The following is a 20,104-nucleotide window of genomic DNA, read 5'->3' as shown; positions in this document are numbered from 1 at the left end:
TTAGTGTAGTTTTCTCCCTCTTTGGAGGACAAACAGCCCCCCACCCAATACAGGGACTATGCCCTATCAGGCTGGCTGGCTTCAATTGTGCCCATGCTCATTTTTGAGTGATGAGCAGTAACACTGCTTCTTTGCCTCAGAGAGGCCCATGTTGCCATCCATTGCAGCATTCGCAAAGTGTTCCAGGCCTGAATGCAAGGGGCTTGAGAACATCACCACAGGAAGTTCCTCATGGAGGAGGCCATGTGCCCGTGTGTGCATTCAGACCTGAAACTGGCAGAACTAGTGGTGCACACCTCCCCCGCAATAACCGGTGACCAGTGCTCCTCCAAGCACCAGATCCACTGCTACCCAGACTGTCGGAGAAGCCCCGCCACAAGGCGGAAAAGCACAACCATGGCCACAAGAGCAGATCCCCGGCCAGGACGCAGTGTTCACTCCCTGAGCTGTGCCAAGTCGGCTGAGAAGTTGCGCATTGACCTGGCCACTCTACCGTCTAAGGATCCCAGACTTGAGGGTAAGGCAAAGAAGAAACACGATCCAATGGTACTGTTGGTTCCACCAGGGCCCACGCTGGTGCCCTCCTCATTGCATTTACCACCCATCCCACCAGCTCACCTAATGCCGCCTGGACCCTCGGGGCCACCCCATGACACCCTACACCTCCGGTCGCCTAGATCCACTGCTCTCTACTGAGGTCACTGCTCCTCTCCACTCACCCATGGGACCTGCTGATAGGCAAAGACCCTTACTTTGGGCCTTATAGGCTGCCCTGTGATCCAAACTGGGACTGTAGAGCACCCATCTCCTATCACCCATCCCCACTACCCCTCCTGCAACCTCCATTTACGAGGAAGACAAACTAGACGTTGAACCGGTCCTGCTGGTCCTATGGCCTCCTCTTCCCTGGACGAGGCGCTTATCCCTGCCTTGCTCTCCCCACCTGACAACCACTGTCAATACAGACGCTCCCCAACTTACGCAAGCGTCCCGTACCAGAATGCCTTGCATAACTCAAATTTTGCATAAGTCAGAAACATATACCCAACAATTACGCAAAACAAACAAACAAACCCTCCTATTTCTAGCTTATGGAACTTTTCCCGTTAGTGTGGATTTGCGTAAGTTGGGTTTGCATAACCCTGGTGCATCTGTAGCAGGAACTGCTCCAGCGGGTGGCAATGGCTCTGGGAATCCTGGAGGAGGAAGTCCAGGACACACACCATCAATTACTGGACATCCTCCAACTGCAGAGACCCTCTTGCATGACCCTTCCTGTCAACGAGGCTATTTTACAGCCAGTTCAAATGGTCTGGCATACCCCTGCCTCCTGTGCTCCCACTTCCAACAGGGCTGAACAGAGATACTTCATCCCCGCCAAGGGTGCAAACGTGCTCTTCACCCTCCCAACTCTCTAGTGATCTACGCAGCAATGGAGTGGGTCCACCAGCAACCCCAATGCTCCACTCCCCCGGACAGACTGGCAAAAAAGATTGACCTGCTTAGCAGGAAGGTCTACTCTTCAGAGGGCTCCAATTTCACATCGCCAACTACCAAACCCTGCTTGCGAAATATGATTTTCTTAACTTCTCAAAACACACTGAGTTTAAAGATCAACTGCCAGCAGACAAGCAACAGCAGTTCCAAATTCTCTTGGATGAGGGGAAGCTCAAGGCAAAGTTGGCCTCCAAGTTGCTGTGGATGCGGCCGAGACAGCCTCTCAGGCATTGGCAACTGGGATTGTGCTTCGCAGAGTTCTGTAGTTCTCTGGTTTCCCGCAAGAGGTCCAAACCACCACTGAAGACCTCCCTTTCGATACATGAAAATTATTCAGTGAGAAAAAATGGATGAATCCCTCCATTCCCTGAAGGATTCGTGAGCCATCCTCCACTTCCTCGGCATCTATGCCCCAGCCCTGAGGTGCAGGTAAAAACAATTGTTCTGCCCCTGACCACTCGCCCCCTACTCACCGTATTATCAGCAGTAACAGGAACCACAACGTTGATGTCAACAGTCACACATGCCACGATATATGGCCTCTGCCACAACTACCTCCTTGACCCAGCAGCAGTCAAAACAGCAGTTTTGACACACTAGTCAAGATTTACAAACCACTCCCGATCCCTACTGCGCCACCCCATATCATCTTAGGGGGCCATCTTGCCCCATTCTCCCACAATTGGGGCAAGATCACCACGGGTACTGGAGGTCATCTATCATGGAAACTCCATAGAATTCTTCTTGTTTCTTCCTCATTACCCAGGACCCCCTGGCTGGTCTCATCCCATCAATCCCTCCTGTAACAAGAAGCCGATGCTCTTCTCCTCAAGGGCACCATAAAGCTTGTCCTGTTTCACTACAGGGAATATGGCTTTTACTCTGCATACTTCCTCATCCTTCAGAAAGGCAAATGCAGTTATACACTGTGTTGTACTCCAGATCACACTTCCTCACACCCACCTCCATGCTGATCACTTACCTGTAACAGAAAGTTCTTTGAGATGTGTGGTCTCTGTTTGGATTCCAATACCCGGCCTCCATCCCCTCTTCTTTGGCCTAGACTACTTAATAGTAAGAGGGATACTGGAGTGGCATCGACTCACACATCCTATTATAGCCCTGGTTGCAAACATGAGGATGATGCATGATGCACATGTGGGTCAACGGGCACTGTTACGAAAACCTTCTAGCTCCGGCGCACCTACATTTGGAATCCAAAATGGGACCACACATTTCAAGGAACCTCCAGTTACAGGTAAGTAACCTCCTCTTTCTCAAAACAGAAGGGGGTCTGATATTAAAAGAATTCTGTGGAGAAACCTGCTGATATTAAAAAAGTAACTGTATTTCCTTAGTTTGATTTTCTTTCCACTATAAAAATGAAAAAAATCTTTTCCTTCGAACAAAGCCCTAAGTGCCAAAGCTTTCTTTACGATGTTTTGGAATGCACAGACTGGGCTGTTACTCCTTTGCTGTCAGAAAGGGTGTTACCTGGTGAGTTTAAGACAGGATTTGAATCTCAGATATTTTCTAAAGCCTCCTTATCCCAGGTGGAAAATATGAGGAAGGCAGCTTGGCATGGTAGGAAGAAGGAAGACCTTTTGGTCCAGTATGCTATCTCAGAATCTGATTAAGGTCTTGTCCTATCATATGGTGGTCCCTGACTGGTATGAACATCAGTACAAATTCTGAAGGAAAACACACTATTCTAGGCCATAAAACACTTCTCCTGGTCATTGTGTTGCTAGCTATCATTTTCATCAGAAGATTCAAAACTTAGTCACAAGTGAACCATCATCTTGTGTTATTGCTTCTAATTTGGCTTTCTTGGAGGAGCAAGGCATCTTAAAGTCAGTGAACTCAGCTGAAAACACTTTTGGCCATGTAACACATACTGACCACAACAGCTAGCCAGTAGACTGGGCTCAGAAACAGTTTAACAGAAGAGTGTTTTAGAAGGCTGAGCCTATAAGCCCCTTCCTCAGAACAAAAAATCACTATCGTAGAGGGAAGGGCAGAAAAATTGTCTTTTAGGGTTGGCATTTCTACCTCTTTTATCTAATTAGTCTGAGTCACGTTGTGCTTAAAGTTCATGATTCCAGAACAAAAGTTGTAATAGATCTTATATGGGTTAAATAAGGCAGAATGGAGATTGCCCCCCTTCACCTCGATGGTTTTCTCCAATTTTCAGCTGGTAGAATTGTACAGGAGCTCCTTTTTGCTTCATAATTATAAAAAAAAATGAAGATAAAAATGTTTGTAAAAATTTGAGAATTTGGGCCATAGCAACCGTGTTTCATCAACATAATGCAGTTGTTGGAAAACAACGAACAGTCCTACTGTAGTTAGGTTATAGTTAGCCTTCTATAACCTATTTTTCTTGTAATATTTTAATGCTAAGTAGGTAGTGAGTTCCTGTATTCTGACACCTTTTGTTTTCTCTTTGCATTTCTGTAGCTTCTTCTGCTTGCCCATTTAGAATAAACATTGTGCTGAAACTTATTTCAGCTATTCAAAAATCTCAGAATAGCAGGCAGTATCAAATTTTTTCCTTACTAAAAGATAGAAGGGCAACCTTTAAAACCGAAGGCCTGATTTAACATCCATTTAAGTAAATGAAAAGATTCCCACAGATTCTAATGGAAGATGGATCAGACCCAAACAGAGCTTAAGAATCTGGCATCAACAGTTTTTTCTTAGGAAATGTTTTAAACTAAAAGAACTCACAAATACACCTACATTTGAAAGATCAGGTGTTCCCAGTATTGAGTGATTTTTAACCCCTGATGCTCCTGCTAGACAGAATTGTGGGAAAACTTTAGCACTACTGGTGAAACTGACAAAGAAACCCTATTTAAAAAGAAACTAGTTCTTGGAGAGTTAGGTGCTAAACACCTTTGAGGAGCTGGGTTTAGAGCTTGTCTCCCGGGAAAACTGACAGGAATAGCTATTTCTATTAGACAATAAAATATGACCTGAAGTGGATTAAGTTAAAACTGGAAAAAGACACTTGTATTCTAGAATAAAAATGTCCAAACAGGGAGTAATTCTGGAACAGCTATCGCACTTTACATTCTCACTCGACCTTTTCTAGGCATAATTTCCCCATGTAGGCAAGCACTTATTAGCCACTTGGTTCAAACGGCTTCACCACTTACATAACCAATGAACACATGAAACCTTTTATCTTTTTTCATGAAAGCCAGGAGTGAATTATGAGCATTAGTTCTTCTATGTATATTTTTGGATATTTATGCTACATGTAAACATTCAGATATTCAAAATGTAATAGGAAACCAGTTTACAAGTTACATGGGAAAAAATATCCTTAAGATATTACAAGAGGTACATATTACATGCCTCTAATCCAGCACAGGCACAGTGTCCATCTCAGCGGTATGTTTCTTTCATGAAAAATTATGCTGTATAAGACAATTAAGTTCATTTATTTGAATTTGACAGCTAGCTAGGATGTTGCTCACAAAGATTAAGCCGTCCGTTTAGAATGTCTGTCATTCTACCTTTTTTATATGGACTTTGTCCAATCTATTCTTTCAGCACATTTATATATTATTTGTACTGCTTTTGAACAATACATTTAAAATAATCTTTGACAAGAATTTCTCAAGTCTGTGTTGTTTCTATTAGGGACACTATCATGCTAAGTTTTAATCAGACACGGGCTCTAATTCAACATGGCAAAAATGGAGTAAAAAGCTATGAATAAAATGTAAACTTGAACAGAAAGGTACAAGTAATATAAACAAGTTACGCACACTGTGTATTATCACAACTGAACGTCTGACCACACTAAATTCCTACTAAGAAGAACAGTTAGATCTTTTATGAGATAAATTAAAAATAAACTAGTTTAGACAATGAAAAAACAATTTTACATACCTAATAGCTTCTGCCATCTTAGTGCTTTCCCTTTTTCTATCATCTGTTAAACGGCGTATAAAATAAATAAAATCAAGACCACAGCAGAAGACACTACCAACTGCACTGAGCAGCACAAGTTTACTGTCATCTGCAGCTGCTGTATTCAGTGCACTTTGGACTTCCTTCATTACCTGAAAATCAGCAGGAATTAAATTCGTCAGACTCTTTGTATTGTGTTATTAAAAAGTAACAAACTGTTGTTCTTTTTTGACAGGTCTGAATCTGAACTTTTACATTCCTGTGTATTCCCTAGTATCTGGGATACTTGCAAATTCTGCTGCAGTTGTTTGTTTAAACACATTCAAATTTTTCATTGTCCAAAGGAAAAGAGAGTCTAGTAATGTATGTTAAAAATGTACAGATCACAAATATGATTACACTGAGATAATGTAATCATTACGAAGAAATCCAGCAACCTGCATCTGTTGCTACAGCACTCGCTCAGTATTTCTGTAATTTGAACACCAGGTGGCATATGCAACCACTTCAGAAAAATGACTTGAATTTAGGCTGATGTTTATTTCAAGTCGCACTTAATAAACCACTACGTTTATTATGAAAGGCTGCAACTCTAAATATTCAGATAATGTTGTATATTGAACTGTATTAATAAATAAAACTGAAATATACTAAGATTCAGATTTTAAAAGGCAAGAAAGTATAATATTTACACATTTATAATACTTTAAATGCACTAGTATGACTTTTCTGGAAACTACTGAACTATCAGTTGTTTTTTCATATTTCTGTGATTAATAATAATACTGTAATTACAGCTGTTAAAATATTTGTACAACCACCCCCAAAAAGCAAGCAAGCAAACAAATCAAACCACGCAAAACAAACATTCTAACCTCTGGATTTAGTGAGTTGTTGTCAGATGATTTTGTTGATAGCAAAACATGTGTGAATCCGTCTTGTTTCCTGACAACAATGTCTCTATACCGGTAAGCACTTTCAGTTTGTCTCACGCTGAAACGTAGCCTCTTGTCAAAAGGTTGATCTCTCCTATCATCAATAAATCTCCGTTTGCTGGCTGTCACTCCTGTTACAGATGTTTGTATGTTGGTTGTACCGTTGGCTGCTAATGCTTCAATAAAGGTGGATGTACCTGTAAAGAGTTTGAAACAACAGTGTTCTATTAATTTAGTTCTATAGCTGGAAAATCTCTTATCATGGAGACATGTCAGTCAAAGCATACTATGACAACATACAAAAACAAGTGCCTTTGTTCTCTGCCATTTGGCAAACATTTAAAAAAATTGTACATGGAACCAAACCTGAAAGCAAAATACTGCAAAGGATGAAATACCTAAAGCATGAATTTTAAGGCTATGAGAAAAGACATTTTTAAATGGGATAAATTTTGCCCATTCTTCTTTTATCTGATTATTCCTAAAACTGGAAAACCCTTTACTTGGGGACCCTATCAGTAATGCAATTAAGACATTTTTAGAAATATATTAAAATAAAAGAAATGACAAAGATGTACTACCTGAGGCAATTTGTTTTTTCCCTCCTCTAAGTGGCCTAAAATTTTCAAAACCATATACAAAAGAGAAAGTGAAGGGCTTTGTTTTAAACAAAAGTGGGAGCTCAAACTCCTGACCAAACTCATACCTTTGACAAAAATCAGATAAAAGAGTTGGACTAACAAGACCATATAGAGTATATGAATGTTTACAGAAAGGTAGGAGGAACAGGGAACACAGGACAGTCTTAGTGAGAAAGACACAGAATCAATCTCTGAAGTGGAAGGGTATATAATGGGAGACATGGAAATATGGCCCTTCTTGACCTACATAATTCTTTCCATTAATACTTTGCCTTTCTGATCTTGCTAAAAGTGATCTTAGCTTAACAAAGAGAAGATTAACATGTGACTTGATTATAGTCAATTAGTACCTACATGGGAATAAAATATTTAATAATGGGGCTCTTCATCTAACAGGATACAATGGCGGGAAGCTGAAGCTAGCCAAGTTCAAACTGGAACTAATGTGTACATTTTTAACAGTGAGAGTAATTAACCATTGGAACAACTTACCCAGGGTCGTGGTGGATTCTCCATCACTGACAATTTAAAAATCAGTATTGCTTGTTTTCCTAAAAGACCTGTTCTTTATATGGGGATTATTTTGGGGAAGTTCTATAGCCTGTGTGACACAGGAGATCAGCATAGATTATCACAATGGTCCCTGCTGGCCTTGGAATCCGAGAGTCTATGAAAAGTTTAATCAGTGGAATTTCAAAGAATGCACGTGAACAAGCCACCCAGAGAGTCACAGAAAATATCAGTTTTCTACATTTCATGTTGTGAATGTAATATTGTCTAAATTAACACTTATGGGAGATGCAAAGAACATTATGAGAGACATTCATGTCCAGTAGATAAAGGACGGAGCTGACACATCTTTCAAGATCCATGGGTCCCACACGTACCTATCACAGCATGTGGTGTACCCTCATCCAGTGCACTAAATTTCCCAATAACAACTATGTGGGTGAAACCAATCACTATATTCTTGCAGGAATTCACACAGAAAAATGATAAGACAAAAACATTGTATCACCCATGGGCAAACGCTTTTCACAAAACGATCACTCCATAGCTGATCTCTCAGTCCTCGTCCTCAAAGAAACCCTGCACAACACCTTAAAAGATAAGCCTTAGAGCTTGAATTCATAACTTTGCTAAACACTAAAACTCATAGTCTTAATAAAGACACTGTGTTTATGACTTATTACAACAACCTTTAATCACTAACCTCCCTATTTTGTTCTATGGCAGCAGAGGTGTTAATGGGCCAGTTCATTTCGATTGGTCTCTGGCAATGTGTGTCAACGACTTATGCTAAACAATCTGTTCCATCTTTAGCTCACACTTTGAGTACTTTTCCCAGACCTGAAGAAGAGCTCTGTGCTGCTAGAAAGTGCATCTCTTTCATCAGCAGAAGGAGGTCCAATATATAGGTGTCGACTCCGTGCTCAGCACCTATAAGCGACAGCTGTTTGGTGGCTTGGGGAGGAGCTTAGGGGAGAGTAGAGAGTGATGGACGGGGACCTTGGGGAAGGGGTGGAGCGGGGGGGGAAGGGGTGGAGCGAGGACAGGGCAAGGGCAGGACTTGGGGCGGAGCACCCCCAAGGTAAACTAGAAGTTGGTGCCTGTGGTCCAATAAAAGATATTACCTCACCTACCTTGTCTCTCCAATAGATAAAGGGACATTTCTCAGTAGAGATTTGCATGTTGCCTTCTGAAACCTGTGTAAAGCTGCAGTTCAGATATGAAGAGCAGAAACACTGGAAAAGTATACTACCAGCCGAACCACAGATCTGATTTTTTTTCATACTTTCATGTTTAACAAAAGATGAGAGCCCATTTGTCAAATAATTTAAAGATTAACTATAGCCCTGATCCCCCAATGGGATCCCCACAACCCATAATTGTACATATCATAGCTTAAAGATAGCTAAAATGAAACGTATAGACAAGCCTTAATAAAAAACAAAACAAAACAAAAAAAAACAACAACAGTGGTGGATCTTGCTTAATTACTGTAATTTCCCTTGGAATAATTCATCCTGTTTAGCTGAAGTAGCTACATGAGATATTTAAAAACTGTGACTAATGTATAGTGCTGTCACTTTAAGAGAGTATGTGTGGGAGACCTGTGGGTCCCATGAGGACATTATGTACATTTACCTAAATAGTTTGCTACACTATTACTGTAATTGGGATATTTACTTGTTATTTTTGGCCAGATTTGAATTAGGAATTATACTTCACTAATAAAAAGATCTTTCAAATAAAATAAACCTTGAGAGCGCATCAGTTTCTGTAACATTTACTTTGTTACTTTTCTCTTTCACACAAACAGAACCCTTAAAAAAATAAATGTAGTACTTAGTATGTAATGCATTTGCAAAGAAAAGTACTCCTAATTAACAACCCTGTAAGATCATTAATTATGTAAATTGTCAATTTAATTGAAAGATTTTATTTTACTTTTTAATATCTTTTGTATCCTCTGAGTTATAGCATTAATAATCTACTGCTCTCTCTCTATCTTCTCCATACAACTTGTTATAAAGAGAATTCAAGGTTTTTCCAAGTCATTTAAAGGGAAGAGATTGAGAATGGTCCACAAACTGAATCCATTTTTTTTCAAAGAGGATAGAGGGAGGAAAGTAATGTGGAAGATTGATGTTATTTTATGTTGTCATAGAAGATTCACATTTGTTCCTATATTTTCCAGTTTATCAAATTCTCTTTCACTTCAGCAGAACAAATAAAACTTAATAATGAATACTAAATATGAAATTGCTTGCAGGAGTTCACATCAGATATTTTTCTCTTTTTAAAACACAACAGGGATGATCATAGTTCTATAGAACAAGGGGGCTCAACCTTTTTCTTTCTGAGGGCCCCCCCACCATGTTATAAAAATTCCGTGGGAGTGGGGAGGAAGGACTCAGAGCTTCAGCCGCAGGGGGTCTCCGGGCTTCAGTGAGGGGAGCGTGTGTGTGTGTGTGCAGGGGGCCTCAGGGCTTCTGCCCTGTGGGACTCCAGTGCTCTGACATCCTACCCACAGGGTGCCAGTGCCTGGGGCTTCATCTGCAGGGTGCCAAGGCTCAGAGCTTCGGGCTTCATCTGCAGGACACCACAGCTTGGGCTCTCAGGTTTCTGCCCTGGTCCTCAGCCAATCTAACACTGATCGTGCTTGGCAGACCCCCCGGGGTCCTCAGACCCGCTGGGGTCCTCAGACCCGCAGTTAAGAACCGCTGCTAGAACACAGTATTCTGTTTTTCATTAGCAACTGAAGATGAAGTGGCATTTGCTTTTGCAATGGTTTGGTTTTCATTATGAAGGGTAAATCAGTACAATTCAAATCACCTCTACTTTGAGACTTAGGAGGTCATGACAGAACAGCAAAACATTACAACATTCAGGAAAACTGTAGAGAACTTAGGTTTTTGCTCATAACTTATACTACTAAAGATGTCCTCTTGTATCAAATAATTGCCTTAGAGATTTTAGAGGCAATGAGATACTTAACATATACCCTCGCTCCCCCCCAAAAACTCCCCAAACCTCAAGCCTTCTTTGTCAAGGTAGACCAAGATATAAAGGTCAAAGAGCAACTTCCCTGCTTATCGGACAACACCCATGAGGAAGTGTACACATATATTACAGCACTGGATCGTAGGTATAGTTCAAAACCTCAGATAAATACAACTGGGTAGCTACACTTAAATGGAAGGAGATCTATGGTTTAAATCAGTGGTTCTCAAACTTGGGCTGCTGCTTGTTCAGGGAAAGCCCCTGGCAGGCCGGGCCAGTTTGTTTACCTGCTGCGTCGACAGGTTCGGCCGATTGCAGCTCCCACTGGCCGCGGTTCGCCGCTCCAGGCCAATAGGACTGCAGGAAGTGGCACGGGCTGAGGGATGTGCTGGCAGCCCTTCCCGCAGCCCCTATTGGCCTGGAGTGGTGAACCGTGGTTAGTGGGAGCTGTAATTGGCCGAACCTGTGGACGCGGCAGATAAACAAACCGGCCCGGCCTGCCAGGGGCTCTCTCTGAACAAGCAGCGGCTCAAGTCTGAGAACCACTGGTTTAAATAGTTGTCCACTTTTAATCTCTGAAAAACAAACAAACATTTTGACTATATTAATGGACCAGGGCCACAGATTTGCTGACTTAAGAAAAAAGTGCATATTTTTCTTGCAAGGGATTTCAGCCAATTTCTTTTAATCCAAAAATTACATTCATAGATCAAGAATACTGGATCAGTATCTATTAATACATGTTGGTTATAGGACCACCACAGCACATACTGGACCTTGAAGTTTAGTGCACAGTTTCTTGTGGCTTTTAGTCATAAAACTGAAGAAAAGAATTACAGAAATTCAATGTAAAGCAGTACATTATGTCAAGTAAAAATGCACACGCATTAGTCAAGTTACACCACAGTCCTGAGGTAGTCTTAGATTTTTCTTACAGCAAATGAGCATAAAAGAATCAAACAAATGTACCATGGACAAATCTTAGAATTGTATTTGCATAATTAAAATGATATGTCAGTCACTTAGTTCCAAGTAATTTAATACCATAATAATATTTAAACCACAAATTCTGAATTTGTTTTTCACCAAAATGCAAACAGAAGGATATTCTCGCCACTTCAATTCTTTGAAAAATATATTAGAAAGCATTAAAAAAAAAAAAAAGCTACGAACCTCCACTAAAAATCAGGGCTTGAAATATTCATTTATCCAGGACCATTATCAACATATACAGAATTAAGTTTTCATTTAAAAAATTTCTAACCCTGATGAGTAAATGTAAATAGAGTGTTGCTTCAGTGCTGTCCCTGCAGCTTAAAGCTTTGCAATGCAAAGGCAGAGTGAAATTAACAAGACCATCAGTTTCACAGCTACTGTTCAGAACTTAGGAGGTTCTTTGCTGCTGCCAAGAATTACCGTTTTCATTCAGCTGCTGCTGACAGAAAAACTATGAGCATCAGCAAGGTCAGGCACAGGTGTTATTCATGGGGAAAGATGACCCAAAATACAGAAGTTGGAAGGGGACAGAGTAGCAGAGATCTCTTCCCCATTCCTTGCTCTTATTTTTACCATAGCCAAGACACTCTGAAGTAGGGACAAAAGAAAAAAACTCTCCCTTTGTGCTATCTAGAGGGAGTGGCAATTGAAACACTTCAGATGCACCGCTACCTCAATATAACACGAATTTGGATATAACGCGGTAAAGCAGTACTCTGGAGGGGCGAGGCTGCTCACTCTGGTGGATCAAAGCAAGTTCAATATAACACGGTTTCATCTATAACGTGGTAAGATTTTTTGGCTTCCAAGGACAGTGTTATAACAAGGTAGAGGTGTACCTGCTAGCCAGAGAGTGATACTGAAAATAAGAACCAAATGAGGATGCCATGACAGTGCTCAAGGTAAAATCCCAGGACTTTCGTCCTTCATACCAGCCACTGGAAGCCCCTCGACCTTGCCGGTGTGGTGCCATCCCCTTTCATATCCATCTCTTGACTTGTAGGTTTACTTATATGGCTGGCTGGAGTCTAGTATTTTTCCCGTGATTAAAAGCAAATTAAGAACGTAAAAGAGGACACACATATAAATATACAGTAACACTGATAGCCAATCAATCTTTTTTTTCCACACAGTAATTTTCAGTACATACATACTGCAGAAACTAAAACTAAAGGTAACTGAAACAATTAAATCTGAATAAGGATTTTGTTAATCAGAAACCCTCTTTTTGAATAACTGAATTAAGAATCCAGGACAAACACCATCATCACTAAGCTTTTTAAAAAAGCTATTTACACAAATATAACTCTATTTCTGCTTGAAACTTGTGCAGTATTACCATATATACTTGTCCATAAGCCAAATATTTTTGGTAAAAAAGTGAAGCATCAAAGAGTGGGGGTCGGCTTATAAACGGGTCTACATCAAAATCTGATGATTTCAAACTCTATGGAATTATTGAATTGAATATCTAATATATTGTCGTTTTGTTTACCTGGAGCATCCTGGTGCCACTTCCTGCAGCTCCCATTCGCTGGGAACAGCAAACTGCGGCCACTGGGAGCTGAGGGGCTCCATGTCTGTGAACTCTCCAGGTAAACAAAAAGTCCAGCCCACTAGCGGCTTACCCTAACGGGCCAGGAGCCAAAGTTTTCCAACCCCTGAAGTATAGGGTCGGCTTATGAAAGGGTCATATAGTTTATGCTATTTTTACCTATCCATCTTGTGGGGTCAGCTAAAAAACAAACGGGCTAATGAACGAGTATATGTGGTACTTTTAAAGTAAATTATCTTAGTTTTCCAATGACTGCAAGAAAATCCAAGAAACCTGTGTAACTTTAAAGATGGGCATGTTTAAGCACAGATCAGCAGTTTTCCAAAGAAACAGAAACTGAGTGGTAGGCATGAAGGGCAGTTGTGAAAGACTGATGTAAAAAAAATTCAGTGTTAAAAATAATCCTTGTATTTTATGTTAAACGATTGTTTTGGGGGAACACAAACAAAAACAATTCTCTGTCTATACTTGTATCATTTTACAGCCCGAGTATATGAGACTCAAACACCCAGCTCTCCAATTCATGCTGCTGTTACTAATGCTCCTCTTCCTCCAAGAAAGTGTTCTTTTGCCCCAGGCCCACATGCATCACCAATCCACAATTTTACTCAGGTCACCATTAAACCTTTTCCATTTTAGCCTTGGGTAACTAGATAATTACATGTTGGTATCTGAAATATTCCCTAGACCTAGTATACAGAATTGCACAAGTACAGAGGTAACATGATCCAATCCCAGATTGGAAAGCATTATGGGTGACCACGGTGTGTACACGGTCCACTTTCTTTCTTCCTTTTCCTGTCTTATCTATGTAGACCGAAAGATCTTCAGGTCAGGGACTCTCCCTTACTAAGTGTTTATACAGAGTTTAACCCAATGGGGCCTGATCTCAAAAGGTGCTATTGTAATGCAAATAAATAATAATATATCCCAGAGTTATCTTTCTGCCTATGCTTTCTTCAAAGTACTTGAATAAATTACAAAGTAAATACTTTTTTAATATAGTGGAATATTTGAATAGGTTCTAAGAATTCGCTCAGCTGGTTCCACAAACCACTCAAAAATATATCAGAAGCTATCAATACCTTGCACTTCCTAAGAAACCTTCATGGTAAGTCTGCAACATTTTTAGTCTAAGAAAGCCTCGTTATTTATAATGTTTAGTCTCCAAATGTAACAGTTTTCCTTTAATATGCCATTACAAAGCAACTTGTGTAAGTAAAAACAAAATGAAATTATGTTTTTATTGTATATTTTTTTGGCAAAAATCAATGTTTTGTTCTGGAAGAGTGATCAGCAAAAGTTTGTCAGTCATGTGTGCAAATACAGTTTGTACTAATACGTGTATAACAATACTGATATTGGCATAGTGCACAAAATACCTATACTACCAGTAATATTCTGCAGGAACCGCGTGTTAAAATACAGCTACCAAACAGAAGAGAAGCTTGAGATGTTCATCCCAATCAACTCTGTCAAAGACAACTCACAAAAATACTCCTTCAAATTATACAAAGCTGAATATTGTATTACCCTGTCAATCCACACTCAGTACAGCTTTCAGAAACAAGGTGTAATGATGAGCAGCAAATGGATATTTCCAAATTGTGTTGTCCCCTTCCTTAATTATATTTTTGAGAAAGTGTTTTTGTTTAAACCCTAATACAGACCCTGGTCCCTCAGCCATTCTTTCTGCAAACATACCACCTAGAACCCCATACACTGGATCTGTCTCAGAGTAAGCAAGAACATTTTGTGGGAGCACTTTATAAAAATAGCAGCAATTCCTAAGTAAATATTACACAATTAAGATAATCTTGCACTGGCTGGATGACTTAATTGGCCATTTCCATCTTAATTTCTATGGAATTGGTTTCCTCAGGAAACATGGAAATACACGCGACAGATTTCTTTTCTCTTCTGTATGTTCTGTATGGGTGTGAATTTTAAACAACATTACTGTGGAATAAAGTGTTTTCCAAAGTCTATATTTTTATAAAGTACTACTTTTGGAACTGGGTGAAGACAAAGTGAACCTTCTCTTACACCTACACTTAGAAATATTCTCCAGGCAGAGAATTCTTATTCATGTCCTGCACCAATTTTTATTTCGACTCTCATGCCATATTTAGAGTATTAGGTTCTGTAGCAGGATGCAATACACTAATGTACAGACTGAATGTACAGGTGGGAAATTACTTTCTCTCTGATTACATCACAGTATCCATATAATATGTTCACAATTTTAATGATAGCAGCATTATTGCTTGCCTTTGCTATCAGTATCTTGTAGCCTATACTGCTGTATTTGCTGTTTGCTGTCATTCCTACTCAAAACAATAATGGGAGCTATGTGCATATTGTATAAATAAAAACAGTCTATTTCCACACATTTCTCTACTAGAAAGGAGGTTAACCAGAGCTTTCCTGAACACCCACAAGATGGTCATCTGGCAGAAGACGTACATCATTTCCTCACTTTAAATTTAGATCAGAGTTTGGGCATTTAAAATTACATTGGTGGAAATAACAGAATTGAAACAGATACATACTTTTTTGTTTTAATTAAATTACCATACAGCATATTAGACAGACACTTAGTAGTATTATGCCCATAAAAACAGCAGGACTGATAGTATTAACACAGTTGGAGAATGAAGTTCTTAAAAATTGACCTGGAATAATTTTTCTAACTCAGAAATAGAATTCTACATTTTCATGAATAAGCTACTTAATGACTTCTCTACAAGTTATTTTATATGAAAAATAAACACACCTCTAAGAATTGTGCCTGCTAGATTATCAAAATGTACCAATCACTCATTGTACGATTCATTTATTTTCAAATTTTAAAGAGAAAATAAGTAGTCCAAATTGTTCAAACCACAAGACTCTGCCCTTTACTAATGTCAGTAAGTCACATAGGCAATTTTTCACCTCTCTTTTGCTAGATTTTAGACTTACTGTTTGGCAATTTAGCTGAAACAAGAGATTTAGAACAGACATGCCAAACCTACGGAAAAAATGCAGAAATTGGACTTGTTTTTGGCTTAATTGGCATGTGAGTTGCTTGTTGGGTAATTTTTGGCTTGTAGCTTGTTGGCCCCCCCTTTTTTGGGGGGGAGGGGGAGGGGAGATAGGCTCCTGGCAAGCAGGGGCAACGGGGGAAGAGAGTCAGGGATACACAGCGGGTCCACCACAGTCCCAGAGTGCACGCTGGGGGGATCGAGTCACATAGTGTTAGGGTTCTTAGGGATTGGCTTGTTTTGGCCTTGTTTTGAAACGGGATTAGCTTGATTTTTGGCTTATTGTGAAAGTCATGGTTCTTATTTACCACGTGAAAGTTGGTAACTGTGATTTAGAACAACTATCAAAATACTACTGGCTATTCCAAAAAAGAGTGTATAATCATTAGGTAAACACTTTTGGTCCATATCACAGTGTATTGTAACTACTTCTGACATTTGCTCTCGCAGGAACAAGAATTATACCAGGAGTTGTTTCTCATCGTATGGATAAGATTTTAATATAGAGACTATGAGTGAGATTCTCATGGTTGCTCCAGCCTCTGGGTAAGAAGCAGTTGTGAAGTGGCTCTAAAAGTCCTAATGTGCCTGGGAGAGAATTGTAGTGGGTGTGGCAGAGGGTGGGAGGTATGGTAAGGGGTGGAACCACTGTTATTCCAAAGCAGCTGGGAACTGGCCCAGAACTGCTCAAGCCTCTGGAGCACCCCAGAAATGAAAATCTTTAGTTCCTTAGCATTCCCTTCCCCACCAATCCTTGGGCTGCCCAGCACAGTTTCTCGCTGTGTGTCAAGGACATCTTCTCTTCTGTTCACAGTTGCACACATATGCCTGTGGCTACTACACAAAAAAGAAATATTAAGAAATTAATGAGTGTATTTTCAGCTATATTTTAATGTAATTTAGTATCTGGAAACATAGGAGCAGCTAGCACTGTGTTACCAGCCAAGTCTCAGCAGATCAGAATCAGGGGCTCCATGGAGGACAGTTTAAGAATCTCTGCATTGTGCAATTGTAGGATTTTTAAATTCCAGTTTCTCAGGCTAGAACTTTGATATATGCAAGCATCTGTTCCTTAAGGAACTCGAATAGTAAATTATTCTAAAATGGATGGCACCTATGGATTAACAGTATTTGTGGTAGATTCAGACTGACTGTGTTACTATCTGTGTCCACAAGACTAGTAGGGATACACATTAAGAAACAAACAAAAAGATTTCAGTGCTAAAATAATGTAAAATTTAGAGAGAGATTTGGCAGTTAGGTCTAAAAGTTGAGTGGTAGTAGTTGTGATGAAATGCATCTCTATATTTACACCTTACATGCTATTGTAATAATCTTTGTACAAAACACACCTTCTGAGGTACCAATTGAAAACTAATATCTCACTGGTAATATCAGCATGACAGCATGTGTACAGCAACATTATATGTAAAGTTATGAATTCCCCCAAATGATGATGGTCTTAAATTTACATATAAGTTATATATTGCTCCTCAGATAGAAAGAGGGAGAAGAGAAGAGACGAAAAAAATCTGCATTTCCGCAAACAGAGGTAAGAAGAAACAGCATGAAACCTCTTTCACCACCAGACACCATCTCTTTTACTCTTTGAATAAACTTTGCTGCTGGGTTATCTTCAGGAAAATACATCTCAAAGACCGAATGGACTATAAAGATGAGGGGCAAAAACACCCCAGGAGCTCTCCACCTAAGAAGACAAAAGAAACAGCCTACGGATTTTGGGAGAAAATCCTGACCTGAAACTTGGTCAGCAATGTTACTGGGAGCCTGGGGTAAGAATTTCACATTGACTCAAGTCTAGTTTGTTAAGTTTAGAAAGTGTTTTATCTTTATTTCTTTTGTAACCATTTCTGACTTTAATGCCTTATACTTGTACTCATTTAAAATCTCTCTTTTTGTAGTTAATTAAGCTTGTTTTATTTTTTAATCAAAACTAATCCAGTGCTTTAAACTGTAGGTAACTCCATTTAGAGTAGAAAACTGTTGTATACTGATCCCCTTAGAGAGGCAACAAACCTAATATATCTGGACTACCTAGGACTGGGCTGGACAGTGCAGAAACACATTTTGCGGGGGAAACCTAGGACTGAGAGTGTGTTAGGATCACCCTGCAAGTAGTAACCAAGGCTACTGGAAGCCAAGGCGTGGCTGGTGTTTGCTGACATGATGCTGGGATCAGAGTTACTGGACCAGAGCTATAGCTACAGACAGACACACAGGGTGTGGCCTGAATGCTGTTTGGCTGTTTGTGAAGAGCCCAGGTTGGGAGTTACAGCAGCAAAGAATTGTGAGTCACCCCAAATTGCAGGGCAGGTGGTAACACAGCCTCTCACTGGTCTGGATTGTACCCCAGAATATTAGAGTGGCTTAGTCTAAACAGGATTTATACACAGTTTGCTATTCTACATGAGATTTACACTTTAAGCACTGGTGTAACAGTTTCAAGTGAATCTCAAATGTGCTGGCTGGGAACAAAGAAAGGTTAGTTTGTTGTTTTCTGCTTGCTTATTTCAGGCAAAGGAAATAGAAACAGTAAAGCTGTATATATGAGTGCCAACAAAGCAGCTATGTGGCTAGAACTGACCAGGTTGGAGCAAGAACATAAAAGACAAAGATTGTGAACACCAAAAGTGGCAAGCAGAGATGAGAGCCAAGGAGAGGGAGCCAGAAAGACAACAGCAGGAAGACACACACCAGTGAGCCACGAAGCTGAAAGACGAAGAAGCCCTAAAAAAGAAAAGGAGAGAGAGTATATTTTGGACACGAAGGCAAGGGCAAATCCCAGAGTTTCCAGTCGCTCCCTTCATACAAGGAACACTTAATTGTGACAAGTTGTGGCCTGCATAAAAGGAAACAAATTGTACTGAAGAATACTTTACCACTTTTGAAAGGCTACGTGAGGTTCAAAAGGTTCCAGAGGACAAGAAATTCCCCAAACTGATTGCAAAACTCTCTGCTAAAGCTTTAAATGGATTTAATAAAATGCCAATTGAAGAGGTTTTGAAATATCCTGAATTTTAAACAGCTGTTTTGCAAAGGTTTCAAATTACCCCTGAAGTGTATAGGTTGGAACGTAGAAATCGCAGGAAAAGTGTTGGCATGCGTCACAGTATGTCTACAAAATGTGTGACAATGAAAAAATGGGCAAAAGGGGCTAAGAACTATTACCGATTTCTTTACCTTTTTGCTCAAGAACATTTCCTACGTGTATGTTTTGATGAGGTCGGAGATGCATTATGGGATAAATCTTTAAATTCTGTACAGAAAATGGCCATCCTGCCTGATTCCTTTGTGCAAGCCTGAATATCTAATGAGTGCAAGACACAGAAGGGGCACAAACCCAGTGAAAAGGGGGATCCCATTTTTACCCCCAGGAAGGAGGGTGCTGGGAGCCCAGGCACACATCTCCCCAGAATTCTGCTCCTAGAAATCTCTCACAGACTTCTTATGCAAGAAAATGGTCTAAGAAGGTGTGATGCTGTGTAAAGGGGAAGGTGACCGGCTACTCTCACACGGTCACCACTTTTACAAAACTGTGATAAATCTTGTGTAAAATATGCCTTGTGAGGTACTGGAAAAGTTGTAACCTGCTGAGTATTATTATCTGGTTATAATGTGTATATCGACATTGTGCGTAGAATTATGAGATTTTGCTACGTTTGTAATTCAAACGTATTGTGAGTCTGAGAAATGCCCGCAGGTTAGCTCTTCAAGGCTAACAAAGGAACTGTAAACAAGAGCCTCTGCATATCATGTCCAAAGATACCTCAAATGGCACGTATGCAGAATGTGCAAGCAAAAATTTGCAATTCATATGAAGAACTGGTGGCAAAGTACGTACACTATGGGACTGCTTGCCCCCATGACACAGCAAGGATTTTTCCAGCAAAAAGGATCATGATATAAAGAGGGAGAACAAAGGCTCTGGCCACCTCTTCCCTACCCCATCTCTGGACTGATGAATTCTGACAGGAAATTTTGAACAAAAGGACTGAGGTTCCC

At 40.1% G+C, this 20,104-nt stretch overlaps 1 protein-coding gene across 1 annotated transcript in view; it reads right to left on the bottom strand.

Moving 5' to 3' along the window:
* Positions 1-20,104, bottom strand: part of CDYL (chromodomain Y like) — a 195,696-nt gene that overhangs the window by 10,509 nt on the left and 165,083 nt on the right. The window contains exons 3-4 of the mRNA XM_050940049.1: positions 6,297-6,553; positions 5,401-5,573 (exon numbers count right to left, since the gene is read on the bottom strand). Of these exons, the coding sequence (XP_050796006.1) occupies positions 5,401-5,573; positions 6,297-6,553 (430 nt within the window). The remainder of the gene's footprint in view (positions 1-5,400; positions 5,574-6,296; positions 6,554-20,104) is intronic.

The sequence above is a fragment of the Gopherus flavomarginatus genome, chromosome 2, assembly GCF_025201925.1.
Source record: "Gopherus flavomarginatus isolate rGopFla2 chromosome 2, rGopFla2.mat.asm, whole genome shotgun sequence".
NCBI lineage: Eukaryota > Metazoa > Chordata > Testudines > Testudinidae > Gopherus > Gopherus flavomarginatus.
The sequence above is the reverse complement of the archived record's forward strand: the minus strand, read 5'-3'. Positions and strand labels throughout refer to the sequence as shown.